Genomic DNA, 21,033 nt, shown 5'->3' on the forward strand with positions numbered 1-21,033 from the left:
CTCACCTTGTTTACAGGTTTGAATATATTAACAGGCTTTTACCCCCCACTGTTACAGATAATGGCAAGATAACATTCAAAGTTTCAGTATTTACACTTGGAGCCTTATTTAGCAGTGATGCACTCAGAGCTTGGGCTCCAATCCCCACCTTAAAATAAATAAATAAAAACAAAAAAAAAAAACTACATATATGACCTATAAATTATAAACAAGATCTCATCTCCGAGTTTTGGATTAAATATTCCAGCTGCACTGCAGACTGTCCAACATGTACATCACATGGGTGGGTGACTAAATGTTTAACAGTGAACAATGAAAATGAATGTATAATCCTTTAATCATTTTATCTGATACTCAAATCATAAGAATATGGATACTTATATTATTATTTTCAAAATGAAAGCTCACGATGACGACAATGAGATGCGGTTAAACATATCATAACATATTTTTGTTGGACTGATGACACATTACGTTGTTATATTTAATTTCTCTCATATACGTGTCTGTATTTATTTCTTCAGGTAGCGCGTTGTGAAATAATCGAACGATGAACATGTTGTGACGAAGACTGCGTAAATAAAATGCTATATCTGGGCTTAAGAGTCTGAATAGGTTACACAAAATGGATATAATGGCAAATTTCATAAATTAGTACACTGACATATTACTCCACTGCTCTGAACTGTACCAGCACATGACATTTTGTTTTCTATCACCAATTTCATAATCGATACAGAAAAATATAAATCAGTATAGTCTGAAAATGTTCTCCTGGCCAACCTGGCGGAGATAAGGTAAAGGAACTGAGTTCTGTCAGAGAACGAAGTCTCGTTTTTTGAAATGTTCCTGTGGAAACAATAAATACATAAATTAAAAAAACAAACAAACAAAAAAAAAACAGAAGGTTACCTGACTTCTAGTGAAGGAAATTTTTAACATGTCATTGATTCATTCATTATCTTTGAAGATCCCTCTCTTCCTGTGCTTTAAACCAAGTAGCCAACTGAAGGCTACTATCTCCAGACCGACAGACACCTTCACACCTCCCAGCTCCTTCATTACAAACTCCCGAGCTGCGGGCAGTTTCCCCGCGTTTTACCTGAGGAAGCTCTGCGTGCTGAAAGATCCAGGTCTGCTCCATTTGAGCTGCAAAAGCTCTCACCAAATCCAGATGAAATGTCTCAGGGTTGCCTCTGGAAGTCCTCGGCTGCCTGTAGAAACCAAAAAGACCACATAAACTGGTGGAAGGCGGTGGTGTGTGGGGGGATGTTAAAGCAGGTCCTGATGTCTTTATTACGTCCATGAAAAGGCCGGAAACCCCAATAAAAGCAACAGACACACAAAGAAACCAACAGAAAGTGCCTCCTGTGCTGCTGCTTTGGTTTCTGTTAATTTTTAACTCGGGACATTTAAATATAGGAAGCGATGGATCCGCGTCTCCTGCGAACCAGACAACGTGCAGTCCGGAAAGGTCACATGTGGGTCACTGAAGGTTTCATCAAGTTTCCTGGGTTTAAATTCGATGAGTTCTGAATGTGAAGTCTGTCTGCGCCGAACAGTGATTTTGACTGCCTTGCGTTATTTTAGTCACGAGTGTGCCAGTGTCTTTTCTCTAGTCCTGTCGTGAGCAGTTTGGGTAGATTATTTCAGTAATTTCCAATCTGTAACTGTACATTGCTTTACTGAGAGAAGGAGACAGTAATGCGCGATGACTGAAGGAACCAGGTAACACAGGAACCAGCTGACCCGGTGCATTGCAGTGGGATGTGGGTCTCCTCGGTGGCGAAACTGGATCTTCTGCAGCATTTTAATTGCCTTACGTTTTGGATTTGGCATCCCAGCGTTTCTGAGAAAAAAAAAACAATATAGCTGTGAAAATATCTCTTTGGACGAATTCTGAACGACGCGCTCTTATTGTAGCATAAACACGAATTGTTTATGGAATTGTGCCGCAAGAAGGCGGTGGCATCTGTAGCTTCTTTAAAATTCAGGAGGCGTTTGGCCTCAGGTTTCTGTGGAAGGACAATAATACAATTTTCTTTTTACGATTGCTAACATGGATTGGTCAAAATTGAATTTACATTGACGAAACTTTTCACACAGTCAGTGAAACAGAAGTCCATGTGGACCAAACTGTGAATCGTTTTTTTTTTTTATTGCGTTCACACAAAATGCATTTAATGACAACACATTCCAAAATCCATGAACTCTTTTCTGACGCATAACAACAAATATTTGCAGCAGATTTTTCAAATGCTTTCACACTGATTTTTGATACTGTTACAAACACATTCAAAACAAAACGATGGCAAATGCCCGTTGCAGTAGCCATGTTGACATATATAGAAATATTAACTAAATATTAAAAAAATAAAAAATAAAATAAAAATAATAATCATTCCAGCGCAGGAGGAGACACAAGATGTGATTTAGGTGAGAAATCATGGCCAAATGCAGGAGAAAGGGAGGACTGGAACCCTTGCAGTATACAATATGGGTGATTATACTATTGACTACATGTTGTCGATGGGGTTTTGTGGGATTTTGATTTTTGTCTCAACTCTTTTGTTTTTCCCTATATGCAAAGATAAATACAGACTAATGACTGTTGCAGCGAATTGCTGCGTTTCTGATTCGTTCTTGTTATGTACATACTTCAGTCCATGAAGTGAGAATGTGCTATTTCTAAACACCGCTTTATGTGAAAAATCATTCAAGCTTTAAAGATAAAAGTTGGTCATTTCTGTATAGCTCCCAGTTGATATTTTTTTGGTTCAGTGTTTATGCTTTCTGAGTAAAACAGCTTCCAGTGTTGTGGTAGAAATAGCATATTTTGCGACATGTGTGAATTGTTTTGGTGGTTTAAGTGAGTTTTGGAGGTGAGATAAACCGTCTGACCAAGATGCATGTTGGTTATGCAGACTAAATGAATAGTATTGAAAAAGTGTCTTCAGTCGCCCATTAACCGAGGCTTGTTAGCAATGGAGGAAGATGTAATAAACAAATGTATTCAAGTATTTAACTCGTGAGTCGAGCAGAGGAAACCGATCCCCCTTCAAATATTAGTCATTAAAATTTAGCTTCTGGCTATTCAGATATGTCCTCTCATCTCGCCTTTGAAGCAAATGCGTCCTCTGACCGCATCCGGTTGCTTTTCACAGTTGTAAAACACGATTTGGGGCAAAAAAAAAATCACTGCGGTGTGTTTTTGTCTCTGAGCATCCTGCGGCTCCGGGCCTGCAGGCCGTTAAAACTGTGACGCGTTGCCGCATTGCGAAACCGCTTGTACGCACGGCTTTTCAGGCCCACACCACCACTCAGGTGGTGCTGTTGTTGTTGTTGCAAATCGCCATGGGGCCAAAATTCACCTAGCTCACTTACAACGGTGCACAGCTTCACCCCCTGCAGCTTGGTAGATACAAACAGGGAGCATGGGCGCTCACGTCATAAATTTAGCTCCTTCCCTCTGGAGCTTACCAATAATTTATTAAAATAATAAGTCTTCATATAAACATTGGTGGTTAATGAGAATCTCATGTTACAGTGGAAATGATATTTTGCCAGCACAGCAGTGATCGCCGTTGTTTTCGTGCGTTATGGTGCAGCCACCCAGACAGCCAGGCTTTACCATCTTATTTTTGCTGCATCTGTCTGTTGGCTTTGGCCGTCTGATGAGACACTGCTGATGTTTACTCACTCTCACACCGAAATGTTACATAAAGGTGATTAAACAAAAGTGGACATGGTGCAATGTGTATTCTCCATTCGCCCTGCCAAGCTGTGACACCTTTTGTTATAATGTCCTATCTGACTATCTGTCCTTTAAATCACGTGAGTTATTTGTTTAAACTTTGGATTTTACTGTTGATAAAAATGCATTTGAATACAATTTATCATTCTGAACAAATCTCTGATGTGGTTCATTCACATACCCAACATCAGTAGATAAATAAAGCAGTGTATGGCGCACGAACCAACACAGCACAAACACATAGTTTTTAAAGGGAAAAAAAGGAAGAAAACAGAACCAAATACTCAGTTCCTTCTCAGTGCTGTGAGAGCTGCTTGCTTGTTGTTCTTAAGAGGGGCAGAAGAAGAAGAAAATGGCGGCGGAGAGAATGGTAGAAAGAGAAGGAGCAGCTCCCCTCTAACAGCACTCCATGAAGAAATGCAATAAATTCCTTGTTGTTTTATGAAAATTTACAACTTTGTGATACAAGTTTATGAGTGGCCGCGCGCGGGGATTGGCCGACGGGCTGGTCATGTGGACGCGCTTAACGTGAACATGAACTTTTTATGATTTCCCAAGTGGCTATATTGCTGCTGCACTCCGCTCCGGCCCGAACAGCCGCCTCTCCTCCCTTGCTCTTCCCGGGGCTCGCGAGGCGCCGCGCGGAGCCGGGCAACCGCGAGGAAATTAACGCCCGGCTATAATTAAACGGACTAGTTAATGAGAATACTAGTTGTGACTGAGGAAACCGGCACGTTGACAACAACCCGCCCCCTCCCCCTCCTTCTCCTGCTCTTCCTCCTCCGCTATGGCTCCGCGCTCCGTCTGGTCTCGTGCTGTCTACGCTAAATCGGCGGACCGAGATGGGGACAGTTCCGCTGTGATGAGGCGAGGGGCCGAGCCGCGATCCCAAACCTGGGAAAACCACCCCGGAGATGACCCCGTTATTTTTATTTCGAATTTTAATTTAACATTTTATTCAGTTTCTCACTTGTCACCGCGAGGATGATGATAGCGATGATAGGGGCGGTGATGAAGATGACGGCGATGTTTTGACTACTGGATGACAACGGGGAACGCACCCCCCTCCTCCAGTTCCTCGTCCTCCTCATCCTCACCTCCTCGCGCCTCCACCCCTCCATCCAATTATCATCCATCCATCCGGTCTACACGCGGTAGGGCTGCCTCGTGCCATTCCGGGGTGCCTGGCTGCCTGCACGCGGGACGCCGAAGTGATCTGCAGGTGTGTGGGGCTCTCGTGACGGATTATCAACAAACGGTAAGAGCCATTCATGCACGTTCCTCCTCCGGCAGTCCCTGCGCGCGCTGCTGCATGCGCATTGTTAAAGGAGCAAAACAAGTCAAAGTGCAGTGCTTTGCGTGATTCTGATGCTTCTGGTTTACACATTAACCTTATAAATGAGGTGTTACTTTTCCATCTCAGATTAAAGCGTTTCCTGGCTGGATTAGGCTCCATGATGAACTCTCCAGATGAATTGGCTCTCTAAGTGGTGGGATTAGCTACGGAAGAGCCATCCATCGGTTAAAACTCGGCTGTTTGTGATCCGGAAGATTAGCTCACATCTTTTTGCCCCGAGCCGTTCACTGTGAACGGGGGGAAGGGGCAGATATATACAAAGGTGTGAGGCTGGCTTCCATGTGAGAGCAGGTGTACTGGATTCGTAAGGTCATTATTTTAAATCAAGAATTTTATTTTGAAAGTAAAGAGAGCTTGTTGTGCATCTTACCGATTGTTTCTTATGTCACGTCTTCAGCAGGTAAAATGTGGCCCCTCTATCTCTCTGTGTTTCTGAATTGTCTTTTGTTCTCGTGGTGTGTGTGTGATTTTTTTAATTGTTTCACTTCCAGATCTCAGTGGAACAGCTTCCAGGTTTCAGCTGACTGACAGCCTGTGTGTGTGAGTGTGTGTGTGTCTGTGTGAGTGTGTGTGTCTGTGTGAGTGTGTATACAGACACAGGAATGTTTTTTCTGTCTCAGTCCGTCCAGCCCACTTTTATGACTTTGTTTCCCTTCTCATTTCCTCCCTGCGGCGGGCGGGCTATTTTTTTTTTTTTTTTTTTTTTTGTCTACACCTAACCGGCCAGGACACCGCCCAAGACCTCCACCCCTCCACCCAACCAACCCACACACACACACACACACACACACACACACACACACACACACACACACACACACACACACACACACATCTGCAGGTCTGTCTGTCTGTCTGTCTTCTCTTTGGTCTCTCCAATTTGTTGCTGTCTCAAATATCAAACACCTCTAAAAGGGTCTGATATTTGAAGAAAATTCCTTCATCTCTCTCTCTCTCTCTCTCTCTCTCTCTCTCTCTCTCTCTCTCTCTCTCTCTCTCTCTCTCTCTCTCTCTCTCACACACACACACACACACACACAAAATAGTTCTAGGCTTTTACTATCTCTTACTTTTGAGATATAGGTTGTAAGTGTGTCAGTTTGTTTTGTAACAAATGAACCTTTGAGTGCTTTCTACGACTGTAGCCTACTGGATCTCCAAAATTCATGGAGGCTAGTTAACTAGTTAAGGCTCACAATCACAGGCTAAGCAGCATAACTTGCTGTCTTACAGAAATAAAGTTATTATTATAACTTTAATTGTTATTAGAACTGTGTGTTGCTTGCCGTCAGACTAATTATGACTAATATTGACACTGAAGGGCGTGCAGTTAAATAAACTGCGTAAATCTGATACAGAAATGATTTCCTATAATCAGGAAATTATGTGCGGTTGGTGACATATCTGAAAAGCGGCACACAATTGTGCATCTCATGCGGCCATAGACGGTACACAAGATGAGATTTTCGGTAGATTTATTTCTTTTTATTCTTGCAAGCATTCAGAGAACACATTCATCTACAGATTTACAAAATATACATCAAAATTCAACATTTCTTAGCTTTGAATATCCGCTGGCCGCCGCCACTCCTCCCTCAGTCTGTAGGTGAGCACAGAGAAGCGTTGACAGTATATCCACTGAATGTCAGTAACACCTCTGACTGGGGAGACAGCTTTCATAGGACACAGTGTTGATGGCTGGATAAGAAAGTTTAGTTAACGGAATACATTTAAAAGCAATACACGCTTCTCGTCATCTCTGCACCAATAAAAAAAATCAACAACAAAGAGTTATTGTTACCAGTTATCAAAAATATAAGCAGTAGGCAAACACTGTTACAGCAATAGATACTAAGACGCGGTGCCGGGTAATAACAATAGATATGTAGCATCTAAAGCATCAGTAGCCGACTACATTTCCCACAATACATAAGCGCATTATTGGCTGAGTATTTTTGATATTCATTTAGGATTAGGAGCACATTCATACTGCAAACCTGTCACCACACAACAAAGTTAATATTGTACGGTTTGGTAAAACTTTTCTTTTTACGTCCAGTGTTTATGAAAGAACTGCAGGTAGCAACTACGGGTGGATGATGCTTTAATATAGGAGACGCTTTAAGAAGTCTGGCAAGTCTCTGTGTCAGGTATTAACTTTATGGTCATAAACCAGCTCCTTCCTTTATTACAGCACAAACACAAATATTTAACTAATATTTAAAAGGCACATTGTGTGTAAGAGAGAGGGGGAGAAGAGACAAATGCTAAGAAAGACAACATAACGCCTGCTCACCTCAGGCACAGATTTATGCTATTAATATATAGAGATTTTTTGCATTAAATATAAATACTTAATTTCTAATTATTAATTTATAAGTATATATGTTGTTTAAAAAGGTCGACCATATAGACCCAGTATGTCATCTATAGTTTAAATACCATTGTCCTCAGTCTTTACAGTTCAGTTATTTACTTTTGCAGCTGTCAGTGTTTATTGCTGCAGTAGAAGTGGTTATTATTATTTTTAAAATAAATATTAGTTATATAATAACAGATTTTGCATAGTAAATCATAATTTTCTTATCATTTGCTCGATGTAAATCAGTGTTAATTCTATGTCATTAAGGCTAGCGGGAGCAGCGGTTTGAGTATCATAAGTCACAGAGCTCGAGACCGGTTTATCATTTCATTTATATAAACACACACACACACACACACACATATATATATATATATATATATATATATATATTATTCATTTACACGCATGTACATTCATATCCTCAGTACGCATCAACACCATGTTTCACCACAAGCAAACTATTTATATATCATATACATGACATATTTGGCACAGAATACTGAGCCTAAAAATAGAAATTTAAATTACGATAAAACAGTATCTGATAAAAATATTGAAATTTGATGCGTCAAACTGCAAAGTATCTCGGACTACATTTATCATTGGATTGTGATGGAAACCAGGCTCACACCTGAAAAACAAAGTGAGAGTGCAGCTCCAGAGGCCGGAGGAGCGGTGGCCACACTGACCCAGCCCGGGGCAGAGCTGCAGCTCGGCGGCTGTGTTCAGCACTGAGTCTCCCAGCAGCCACAGCAGCCTCAGCCCGCTCCTACGAAACGCTCTGGTGCCATCTAGCGTCATGTTGGCGACAGTACTAAACATTCTCAAACACACAAAACACGCGCGTCTCCCTCTGGGTAATATCCACTCGTCAAAGACTCTTATACACGCACACTATGCTTCCTGGCTTGGAGGCTAAATGTGTCTCTGTCGTCGTTCGAAGGTGTGATGTGTTGCTGGCAACACGTGTGTGAGTGTGTGTGTAAGTGTGGGGTTGGTCTGTTATAGTGTGTAAGCTGTTGACAAACTGATGATGTGCCCGAGACTTCACTTTGTTGTCCTCTTTGGAATGAAACCAGACCAGACATGACGAGAGCCAGGGAGTATGTGCGTGCACGTGACCGTGTGGAAATGTGTGGGCCGTACATTTACTCTTTTGTCTTGTTGGTTGTGGCTTTCTGTCTTTCTCTGGTGTGAACAAAGAGACTGAGGTAGATTCTGATTACCATACGATAATATTAAAAGTGAATTCCACATAATATTTAAGTGTATATAAACTGTTCACATGCACCACCATAATCATACCAAGTATTAATGTAGTTACACATAATGTGCAGGTTCATAGGTAATAATTATGCCATTTTGGTATTGACAAAGTTTATAAAAAAACAACCTTCAAAAATGACAACACCAACGGCGACAACAACAACAACAACAATAACAATCATAATAATAATAATAATAATAATAATAATAATAATAATAATAATAATCACCACGACTTAATAAAACAAATGATAATAATCGAGTCATTGTAATACGTATTTAAAATGTGAATTGCAATTACAATTTGATGTGGTTTATGTTTTAGAACTTCTTATATCGTATTATGTCCGTGGTTACCGGCTATAATAAAATAAATTAGTTACGCGTGCACCAGTGCGCGTGTCCGCTCCGTTTTTTTTTTCATTTAGCAGAGAGTTGGAGAAAAACAAGCTGCCCCAGCTCCCCGTGATGCTGCATTCATCCGTCCGTTAATCTTTAACTCGTCCCGGGGCCATTATGTGGCCGAGGGCTCTCGCCCACCGGTAACAGTTCGGTGAACTGACCCAAAGCACGAGCTCACGGTGCCGTGAAGGACGCAGCCAGCCAGCTCGCGCACCCTGGAAACGATTAATACATTAAAACAAAAAAACACTAGTGAGGCAGTTTCTTTCAGTTTGTCATTAACTCGCGCAGGAGAGGTCGGTCAACGCGCGCGCACAAAAACACGCACGTACACACTGTTTTTTAACCAGGATACTGAGGCTTATACTCTAAAGGTACGGACATTACGTGCACCTCTACACTGCTGTAGTTACGTGAAACAGATATTAATATACAGAGATATTAAAGTCCAATTTTTTCTTCTCTTTACAGGATTAAACAGACAGGTGATAAGTGGTATCTTAAACATGTCACAGACTATTTTAAAAACATTTAAAGTTATTCAACGTTGGAACGGAAACACCTGAGAGGATGTACCTTTTTTTCCAAATCAAATATTTGTCTTCCATCACCTTGATATAAAAATATTTCTGATTATTGTGAGTTTCTTTTTCTTTTAGATGCCGTGTTTTTTTCAAATTCCTCAAATAAAAAGAAGGAAAAAATGAGAAAATAAAAACATGAAAAAAAGAAAACATTTAGGACTGAAATACATGTTGAAAATACACGTTTTTGAATTTAGAAATCAAGATGCGTTATTTTCCAAATGGTGGCTGCAGTTTCAACACTAGGGATATTTCGGAACATTCCCCAGTGTAGTTATCTCTGTGCAGGGGTTGAAATCAAATTCTGGGCAAAAAACAGCAAAAACAAAAAAAAAAGTGTAAGTCAATAAAATAAAGTGCGAATGTTTAATTTCATAGACAGTTAATTATTTCACAATGCTTTTTAATAATACTGAGTGCAATGCCGGCGGTTTGAGCATTGCCGAGGCTGAAATGAACCGCAGATGAACTGCACAGTGCTCGTGTTCGTGTGTGCACGCGCTTTCCTTGTGTGCAGCACAGCACATTTGTTCATCTGCTGTTTGCTGCGGGCCTGTTTTTCAGTTCGTCGCCATTCCTCGGACTTTACAAGGAGTCATAAACGGCCATAAAACCATAAAAGTCCTGAACACTCTCTCTCTCCCTTTCTTTCTCTCTCTCTGTACCACACACACACACACACACACACACACACACACACACACACACACACACACACAGAGCCATAAAGCAATAAAGCAGCAGTCTGACTCCTTCAGCTTTAATTGTCGATAATCTCTGAAGTTTCTCAGATTCCTGGAGTTCCTTCAGCAGCCCTCAACTGTTTACACCGCAGCTCGGTCACACACACACACACACACACACACACACACACACACGCGCGCGCGCGCGCGTCTGATTTACTGCACATAGCCGGCTTAAATTATTACACACCATGCAGGTTATTATTATTATTGTTATCATTATTGATATTAGAGATGTTGTTATTTTTTATAATATAAATAGGCTAGTTATTTAGATAGGAAACACATCCCCGAATATTTTCACCGACTGCGTACTGTTCCCATGTACGAGTATCATTGTTATTACGGTGGTCATATTAGTAGTAGCGTTATTGTATCTGATAGTAGTAGAAAATTAAAACTGTTGCCTTTTTTACATTTTTATTTTCATATTTCGCTGAAAAAATATTCAATTTATTTGGACAATTTGGCCTCACAAACTCGTTCAAAACGGTGCGCCATTCTGAATAATTGCAGGATTTAGCTTTAGCTGTGTGACGTAAACAAAAGGGCAAGAAAAGGCCAACTGTACATGAAACATACTTAAGTCTGGTTAAACCTCAGTGTGTCATCTACAGGAGGAAACAGCAAATAGGGAAGATAACACAGCGCATTGACATTCAGGGCGCGTGAGAGCAGGCTGTGACTGTCTCACTTTAAGGTGCATTATCCATTTATGTTTCTCTCCTTCACACTCTCTTCCTGACATTAACCGCTTCTTCCAACCGGGCAGACTTTCTCATTTAGCAAACACCTCCAGTCTCCGTGCTCGAGCCCGAGTCTTCCTCTCTCTGTGCCGTTTGGTGCCGTTTGCCGCCCCGCTTCTCCCAAACTGCAAAACACCTGCAAAGACGCATAACAACCCGCTCATTAACCTACAACTGAGCTGCACACACAGCCAGCATGTATGAATATTTCAAAGCAGTCACATGATATGGTAACAGAAATCAGGTCACACTGTTGCCTTCAAGTCCTAGTTTTCAAACTGCATGTTAACTAAAGCTATTGTGTTAAAGTGCGTCATTATGGAGCAGCTTATGAGCTTCATTTTTCACTTCCGCCATTGTAGAATTATAAACTAATATGTGAGACTAATTATCATATTAGTTATTCTTGTTTTATGTTACATCAAGGCTTTGGCACAAAAAATGTAAGCCTATAAATGTGTCATGATGGCACATTGGTTGCTTAGTAGGCTATGCTCTCAATGTAGTAAACCAAACGTGTATCTTTATAAGATATGGTAACACCACACATCATTAGCTTACATCTGCACCTGTAATAAAGGTAAATTTGTCAGTTTTTAAAAGCTTGGGCTAACACAATATCCAAAACAGTTTAGCCTTCATAGTTAACATACTTATGAAGTGTGATGGAACTCTAAAATGCAGCATTGTGAGAGGCACTTGAATCTCACCTGCTGCGGCCTGTTATTAATTTATGCTACGTTACAGTATAATTCCATACATGTAAACACGTTTTAATCAGTGTCTCTTTGCTTTAAACGCTTAGCTCAGTTGTCCCTGTCTCACACACTAACTGCTACACTGGATAAATATGAATATGTCAGAAAGTCATATTTACCCTCCAGGCTGCTGAACAGGAGGTACCACTAAGTACGCATTATGCCTAAACCACAATCACGTTACAACCGTGCTAATGCATACGGGCTGTGTATGTAATAATGGTATTACCGTCCTGTGTGTGTCCCCGGCTGTAGGCCATGCCTGTCCTGCCCCGACTGTTAGTGCTCATTAATGATTAAACCACAGTCAGCTCCAACACAATGCTGCTGCTTCCCGTTCCCACAAAGCGGAGAGGAAACGCAGCGTCCTGCCAGGGAGAGAGAGAGAGAGAGAGAGAGAGAGAGAGAGAGAGAGAGAGACAGGGAGAGGTCAGACTGAAAGTTAAAAAGAGAGATTCCCCAACTGTCTGTGTGATCCTCCACAGAAAGTGAGAGTCGAGGATGAAACTTATTATCTGTCTCCCTGCTCTGAACAGTGTTACTTTAAAACGAGAGAGGACATGGAGGAATGGACGGGGGTGGGAGGGTAAAGTAAAAGTAAAAATAGAGTCTTTGTCTCTATTTGTCAGTCGGACTGTCTGCAGTTGGGCCATGCAGACAAGTCAGAGCCTGTAGGGGAAACACAGAGAAAGACAGAGAGAGAGAGGGAGACTTATTTATGGCTGCGGTTACTTTACGACCTCAGCGACACATATTCCGTTTGTAAGTGTGAATGAAAAGCAGGCCCACTCCTCCAGCTTTGCTTTGCTTTGCCTTCTTTGCTTTGCTTTGCCTTCTTTCTTTCTTTCTTTCTTTCTTTCTTTCTTTCTTTCTTTCTGAAACTATAATCGGAAAAAGTAGAATAATATGGAAGGAGAGCAACAATATCCATGATGTCTTTCTCATAATTTTGTAATCCGAAAGTACATAGTAGTAGCCTACTATACTTAGCACGTGTGTGTGTGTGTGTGTGTGTGTGTGTGTGTGTGTGTGTGTGTGTGCAGCCTGCTGCATTACGTCTATACATTTTGGTTTTATTCATTACAGTTGAATTCATAATTTAGAAAACTGAAGAACTATCGTGCAAAAAAGCCACAATTACACCGAATATGATATATATGTGTATACATATATATATATATATATATATATATATATATATATATATATATATATATATATATATGTAGCCTATATGTATATGTGTGTATATTTATATACATACATACATTACTTTTGGAAGTAAGTAGTATTTACGTTTTAAAACTTTTTTGAAGAAATTTTTTAATTATTAACAAATTACAAACTTTTTTCACCACGTTTCAACGACCAACTGATACAAAATAAGACGTTATATATTAATTGACTATTGTGATTGTGATTCTATTTATCTCGCTGTAATTATAACACGAACTCATGTAACCTGAGGCCTACTACTATATAATTAATATTACTAACATAATTTTTTAATTGCTGGATGTTGGAGTGTTACGCTACAACTGCGCAAAGTAAGTTTGTTCCTTCTCAAAGCTGTAGTATGCATCGGTATAGGTTTAATGTAGGCTATTTGTATGAATATATTTAACCTGAATAATACATAATGGCCCCATGGAAAGAGTTTCGGGCGCGTGGCTATAATCAGTGTCAAGAACACGAGGAAAAATGGGGAAAGTTGGAGACTGTTTTCTTTCTTCTTCTCGTTTTACATTTCAGCCTAATCAGTGTCAGAGAAGAAGAAAATAATAATTCACTGCACACATTGATCAAACCGAACCTGCGGCTCCACAATGCAGCTGGTTCTCTACAGACACCACAGCTCAAAACAAGCATATGATTCATACAACACAACACGGGACAGATCAGCGGCATCCGGGTTATCTTTCAGCAATTACACATTAACAGATTATATTCAGAGAATCCCTTTCAGATTATCATTTAAGCAACTTGTCCGATGGAGAAAACAACCGCGATGAAAGGCCTGCGGTAGAGAACACACACACACACACACACACACACACACACACACACACACACACACACACACACACACACACACACTGACCGGCATGGGGGGCATAAATCTACCCACCGACCCAAATGCCTACCAATTACAAATGCACAAACACCTCAATTATAGACATGGAAATCCCACATTATATTGTAGGCTAACTCACATCCCCGCTGCACACACACACCCGGGACCACACATGCCTCGTGCGCGCTCCCGGCTGTGATTTACACTCGCCAAATTCATTTTAATACGGTCGGTATTATCTGCAAAGCGCCGGGAATATGTTTTATTATTCGGTTGCCTCTGGTTGTGCAGCAGCAACCCTCCCCTAGGGGAGGGCGCGCGTGCGTGTGTGTGAGCTGCTGGTTTTTATGGGTCCAACAACAGACGGAGGAGGACACACAGGGAGAGAAAGAATCAATTTAACGCGCCGAGGATTCCGGTGTGATTGCGCAATCTCACCGGGAACCGGGGGAAGATTAGAAAGAGAAATTGAATGAGAATTAGAAAGAGAGAAAGGGAGTGGGAGATTGAAGAAGGGAAATAGGAAGGGGGAGAGGTGGTGGTGGGGAGGGGGGGTAGTTCCCAGCCCCCCCTCCTCTTCCTCCTCTTCTTCCTCTCTCCAACGAAAGGAAAAGGGGCGAACGAATGCCAGGCACGGAAGCTTCCCATTGGTCAGTCTGAGGTCAGCTGGTCTCTGCCTCCCCCCTCATCCTCCTCCTCACCCCATCCCGTCTTCTCCACACACAAACACCCCCCCTCCTCTCTCTCTCTGTCCCACACTGGCACTCAGCCACCCAGATACCCCCCTTCCCTTCTCCTCCTCTCACCCTCACCCTCCTCACCCCACTCCTCCCAATCTGCGATAAACTAAGTGATAGCAGCAGCCCGTCGGACTGTCGGCTATAAAACACAACAAATCATAAAGTGCAGGCAGGGGAAGGCAGAGGAAGGAGGACGGGAGGGAGAACCGTTAGCCGTTAGCCTCCTTCTACTCCTCCTTCTTCTTCATCGCGTGAACGTTGTTGTTGTGTTTGTTTCGTGCCCTCCTGTCCTCCCCTCTCCTCTTCTTCTCCTCTCCTCTCTTCTCCTCCGTCTCCTCTCCTACTTTCTCCCGATGAGTTCCTATTTTGTCAACTCCTCTTTCCCGGTGACACTACCGGGAACGGGTGCTGGCGGGCAGGCGGCGGCGGAGTCATTCCTGGGTCAGATCCCGCTCTACTCGTCGGGATACGCCGCCGACCACCCGCTCCGGCACTACTCGGGGGCAGCAGCCGTTACCGCCGCCGCGGCCGTGGCGTATGGCGCGAGCGGCGGCGGCGTGCACCAGGAGAAACCGTACTCGGCGTCCACTTACTACCAGCAGGCTGCGAACGGAGCGTACAGCGGGCACCGGGCGGCGCCAGGGGTCGGTGTAGGGGGCGCAACCGGGGCCGGTGCCTGCGATTATGCCACGGCAGCGGCGGCAGCGGCGGCTGCAGCTGCGGCCACGAGCTTCTATCGGGACAAGGAGCACCCGTGCAGTCTGGAAGAGCATCAGCTCGCGCTGAGCCAGGAAGGCATGCACCGTAAAGCGGAGTGCGCGGGGCTGAGTGGGAAAGGGATGTTCGGTGAAACGATGGACGACAAGCTGCCGGCATCAGCCCCCATTTACCCGTGGATGCAGCGGATGAACTCGTGCAACGGTGAGTGTCTTCTTCCCTCTTTCCACCTCTTTCTTGCATATTTTATGATCCCCGTCATAAAACTGACGTTTGTTTCCTCTGTCAACCCCTCTGCTGTCTTCCCTTTCTCTTTTTCCTCCTCCGCCTCTCTCAGTAGCTGCTTTATGATCCCCGTTTGTTGGCCTGTCAGTCAGTCATGTGCTTGATATTTTATTGTCCGTCATAAACTGGGTTTGTTTGGGTTGGAGCTCCTGTTACTGTATGTGACCTGCTGACCGAAGCTGCTGCCGAGCAGGGGGAAATAAAGTTAGAGAGGAAAAGCCTGTCAGAGAGTGTTGTGGGTGAAAACAAGGATCAGATAGAAAGATAGACAGAGAGGAAACTAAAAGCATGCAGCCTCTGCGAGTCAGCTATCTATGTAACTGTCTCTCTCTTATTCTTTATTTCATTTTTAAACTTTATTCTTCTGTCGGGTCCTCAGTCTGCCTTAAAACACCAACAAAAAAGTGGAATTAAAATATTTTTTCACCACCTCACATTTAGACATCTTCTTTCTTTTTAAAAACGTGTTTTTATCCCGTCACTGATAAAAGAAGAATGGTATCACAGCTCCTGCTGCTATTTTTGATCCCAACTTCTCTCCTGTTATCTTTTAAGGAGCCTGGACTGTTGACCTCAGCGCTGCTTATTCATAACCGAGCAGATTAGATATTACACTCATAATCAGGCCTGCAAATGCTGCCAGGGTGAAAATGAGACACGCAGGGACAGATTAAAGAGGGAATAATTTGATTTATTCGGCTGCTCAAAACAATGACGAGTCTGTCCTGTTTTACACTTTTGTGCGGATTAAACCACAAGTATGAAATTATCGTTTTGGGCTACTGTATTGCAAACCGGAGTGTCTTTGTTTAAAAGAGAAAAACGGCCTGTTGAGAGTGTGGTGACTAATGGTGGATGATGCAGGGCTACTGTGGTACAAAGCCCTGCAGGACACTCCGAGTTATGACAGATGAGGTGGAAACAGGCTCCGCTGCAAAGACATATATAAGGAATAAAACGCAACGCGAGCTATAAATGACAGCTGAAGATGTAAATGGCAGCCGGAGAGAGAACAGAGTGGCACAGAAAACCTGAGTGCTCCTCCATAATCCGGTTTGGACTGACTTTTTATTTATGGATATTTAGATTTAGATATGCGCCCTGAGCAGCGTGCGGTTTTTTCCACGCCATGCTCTGCCTTTCAGATCGATACAGAAACTGAAGCTGCTAAACTGACAACATGGCGATTTGTTTACCACCGGGGGCCAAAATACTGTTAGTGGGGATCAGAGGAGACTAAAGCCATGGAAACTGATCCTCACCGGGGGAATAACTTCTGAAATATTATCGTTATTGTCCTTACTTTTACTATTATTATTATTAATATTATTACACTGAGGGCTTGAGAACTGGAACAACAGCATCTTTATTCTCTCCTCAATGCTGCTATTCACCAGTTGCGACATTAAAACCTCATTTTCTGAAGTTAAATTGTGTATATTTATTGGGTAATATTTTGGTTTCACACTACACCAAAAGAACAATTCTAGCCTTCACGAAGGATTAAACAAGTGTCCGTTTCTGTTATCAGGCTGTTGGGAAAAAACACATGTAACCGCAGAGATGCTGTATAATAGTGCTGGGCATATATGCTACTGGTGTTATAAATATTGGTGCTTCTGTAAACCAGTTCAACGCAAGAAAATGCACTTTCACGAGGACACCACGGACAATATGTGACTGGGGGACTGATAAACTGAAGAATTAAATTCTAATTGTATTGATCCAAAATTGGCAAGTTGGGAACAGACTCTACTGTATTAAAAAGGGGCATTGAAGCTACAAAACCAATCAGATTGCACCGCTTTAGATAGAATAGAATAGAATAGAATAGAATAGAATAGAATAGAATAGTAAAAAACAAACCCAGTCTTGAAGGTGACTCTGTGTGTGTTAGCAGGTACAGCCTTGGTTAAAGTGTAACTTTCTGTCTTTTATTCTCCCTCAGGGACCTTCGGCAGCCCCGGGAGGCGCGGGCGGCAGACGTACACGCGCTACCAGACCCTCGAGTTGGAGAAGGAGTTCCACTTCAACCGGTACCTCACGCGGCGGCGGCGGATCGAGATCGCGCACGCGCTCTGCCTCACTGAGCGGCAGATCAAGATCTGGTTCCAGAACCGGAGGATGAAGTGGAAGAAAGAGAACAAGCTGATTAACTCCTCTTCCTCCTCCTCCTCTTCCTCCACGGTGAACGGGACAGAGGAAGAGGAGAAACGGACGGAGTGAAAGAGGATGGGAAAGACTGATAAAAAAAAGAGGAAGATGGAGGAAAAGACATGCTGGTTAATCCCTTCCCCTTCCCGTCTCAAAGTTCGTCGAGACGTTTGTCTGATGTGAAAACTCTGGGAAAAAGTAGCCTACATTTAATTTAATTTTATTTTTTTACCTGACACATGTAGAGAAGAAAGGGGGAGAGGATTCCTTTTTGGATCCCTCAAGAAATGTATCCAAAAGACTCTTGAGAAGGAACCGTGTGACTGTGGAAAGAACAGATAAAATTCAAAAAATTAGAAAAGAGAAACAAGATCACACAAAGGGAAATGGATGGTGGCGGAGCAGGTTATGGCATCCGAAATGTATTTAAAAAATACAGTAAATAAATAACCCGCCACCCAACGCTGACAACCTGAAGACACAATTTCTTGTTGCATTCCAAGAAAACAACCTAACTTCTTATTAGTTTTTATTTTTGTCAAATGTACTTCCTATCTTTCAGGCACTTGTTTCGAAGCTTTAGGACTCGACCCCCCGATTACTATTTTTCCTTATTTTTTAAACGTGTTGTGTGTATTATACCTTCAGTTAAACGCGCACACAACAATGTGAGGAAGAAAAACTATTTGAGAAGTGTATGTATGTCATATGGTGTTCATATTTAAACTGTATAGAAATAAGCAAGGGGGAAACATCACCTTGTACGGTGAAAACAATGTCATTGCGGGTAGGGGTGGGGGTAATTTAACCATTCAAGGTGTTTTCCAAAATAGAGGGGGGCGCGTGGGAGAGGGTGTTAATCTACTGATGTTATTCTCCAAACTACCTAAAAACGTTCAGGAAAGTGTACATTTTATGGATTTTTACATTGTTTGTTTATGTTAGTGTTTTTGTCAAGTAATTACGTATACTACCTATGAGAAATGTTCAATAAAATGTAAAGTATGTATTGGCAGAAATTTTTCTTGGAATGGGGTGGGGGTTGTTTCCCAGAAAAGGTCTAATAATTTATTAAAACAATAAGGAGCAGTAACATTTAAACTCAGTATCAGAAACTATTTTATTTTATGATTTTGTGGCCTATTTAAAAAGGATCACAAACCTCTTACTTGAAATATACACGTACATATTTATGGCGCGCGAGGCGAGTCCGGGGCCAATTCAGCGCAAGCGGTTGTCCGAAGTGGAAGTGACAAGGGGCGCGAGCTACGTCCTAATGGCGGGCTGAACTAATTGATGACCAGACCGAGGGAGAGAAAGTTGACCTGTCCTCGAGGCCGACCAGCCAGACACGTCATACGTATACACACACACTTCACCCAGACAAAGTGGACAATGTCCTCGTGACCCTTTGAACTCTGTTTGTCCCCTGAGTGACCGGCGCGCGGGTCCCATCTCTCGGGCAGTAGCTCGGCTTGGGTTTCAGTGATGCACGCGCATAAATATCATAACGCCTTTACACCCAAAGTAACAGCATCAACACATTAATACACAGGAAACCATTAGGCCTACTTTGTTACACAACCACACTGCAGTGTATATTTTACTAATACTTTGCTCATATGGAAAATTTGTATAAAAAAAGTCGAATCATAGAAATTATCATAATGTATCAAATGCTATTCTGATGTTAAAATATTCAGTTACAACATTAATAATCAGTGTATATATTATGCTGGCAGCAGAGGACACAATTACAGCATTACCATAAAGATATTTTATATCAGTTTATCAACAGCAAACTGCCCAGAAGACGCACCGACGTGTGTGTTCTTTGTTTTTCTTTTTAATTATTATTATTATGACATGTGTCTCTTGGAATAACGCGCATCTGCTGTGAGCTCCCAGCTCACTGAATGCTGCCCCACTTGTTGTTCTGACTATATTGAGTTGGAATAGGCATATTAAGTCTGCTAATAAAAGCCCATTCATTTGCAGAACATGCTGCCAAGGTAATACCTGACATGGGTTGCCAGTAAATAATTAATATCACACGGAGAAAATAAAATATTTTCATCAGTCTGTGTGAGAGTTTAGACTTAATATGATTTAATTTGAGTTCAGTAAGCTTTGATAATCACTGCTTTGCAGTGATATTCAATTTCAGAATATAAACTTAAAATCCTGTAACAAGCAAAGAACTTGATCAGGCTTGTTGCATAGTGATTGTATAGGCTTCTTATGTGGGTAGGGTTGGCGGTTCGATTCTCGAAGTGAGAATGAGTGCTTTTAGGAGAGCTGTATGCTGGCAGATGTTCTATGTTAAACACAGTGGAAATGGGTTCACTGTGACCCAGAGGGCTCGTTTTACACACCAACACATACTAACTGCACACGTGTTTGGTGTTTTTCATATTTTTGGCATTTTTTGGAGTGGCATGGATCTTTATTTTGTCTCTGCATTCTAGTCTCCACTTTCACAAGTGTGCCTCCAAATATTAGTAGTTTGAGCAGGTCGTGCTGTGGCTTTTTAGGTTGCAAATTCTGAAAGTATTTCATTAGACTATAAAGTAAAATCTGCACCATTCCAATTCCAGTTAAATTATGGGACTCTTCAAAACGGGAGCGTCTAAACAGCATTATGACATCTGTGGGCAGATTAAAATGAGGATTTAAGTAGTCTATAGATTATAATTAGTTGTGCTCATTTTTCCCCTAGACGAATGAATATAATATAGAATACAATTTAGAATAAATGCTATTTAGTGGATGATTTAATCCATAAACAAAGTGCGCAGGAGCAGATTTAGAGTGTGTGGCTCCAGCTTGAGCACCTTGTTCTACTAATCTAACCCTGAATCCTGAGCATCTGCAAACATCGAGCAAACTGGAGAGCATAACTACCAAAAACCGCAGGTGGAATATGAAATAAAATCACACACATATTCTATGTAGCTTTAAAACTGTGCATTCTGTGCTAAAAAAAAAAAAAAAAAAAATCAAAATAAATCATAGCCACTGAGCCCTCTTATCGCAAACTGTGGAATTTGTTTGGACCAAAGTGGTCCATGGGTTGTTGGTGAAAATA

General features: G+C 41.9%; 2 protein-coding genes and 1 long non-coding RNA gene across 8 annotated transcripts in view; 2 read left to right on the forward strand and 1 right to left on the reverse strand.

Annotated features, from left to right (window-relative positions):
• Positions 1-32: 32 nt before the first annotated feature.
• Positions 33-18,411, reverse strand: LOC125879732 (uncharacterized). 4 transcript variants are annotated; one of them, XR_007447970.1, is made up of 3 exons: positions 18,178-18,411; positions 5,482-12,343; positions 33-1,214 (listed from the first exon to the last, which is right to left on the reverse strand). It is a non-coding gene; the product is annotated as an uncharacterized LOC125879732 (long non-coding RNA). The 4 variants fall into 4 exon arrangements; XR_007447969.1 differs by having other exon boundaries at positions 4,852-12,343; XR_007447971.1 differs by lacking the exon at positions 33-1,214 and adding an exon at positions 1,247-1,849.
• The window catches only part of hoxb3a (homeobox B3a), a 95,463-nt gene continuing 79,303 nt past the window's right edge, over positions 4,874-21,033 (forward strand). For all 3 annotated transcript variants that reach the window (XM_049561756.1, XM_049561749.1, XM_049561755.1), the window contains exon 1: positions 4,874-5,012. The gene's annotated coding sequence lies outside the window, so the exon portion shown is untranslated. The remainder of the gene's footprint in view (positions 5,013-21,033) is intronic.
• Positions 14,918-18,179, forward strand: hoxb6a (homeobox B6a). The gene is made up of 2 exons (XM_049561760.1): positions 14,918-15,710; positions 17,740-18,179. The coding sequence occupies exons 1-2, from the start codon at positions 15,143-15,145 to the stop codon at positions 18,015-18,017; spliced, it is 846 nt and encodes a 281-aa protein (XP_049417717.1). The 5' UTR covers positions 14,918-15,142; the 3' UTR covers positions 18,018-18,179.

This window comes from Epinephelus fuscoguttatus, linkage group LG19, assembly GCF_011397635.1.
Source record: "Epinephelus fuscoguttatus linkage group LG19, E.fuscoguttatus.final_Chr_v1".
Classification (NCBI taxonomy): Eukaryota; Metazoa; Chordata; class Actinopteri; order Perciformes; family Serranidae; genus Epinephelus; species Epinephelus fuscoguttatus.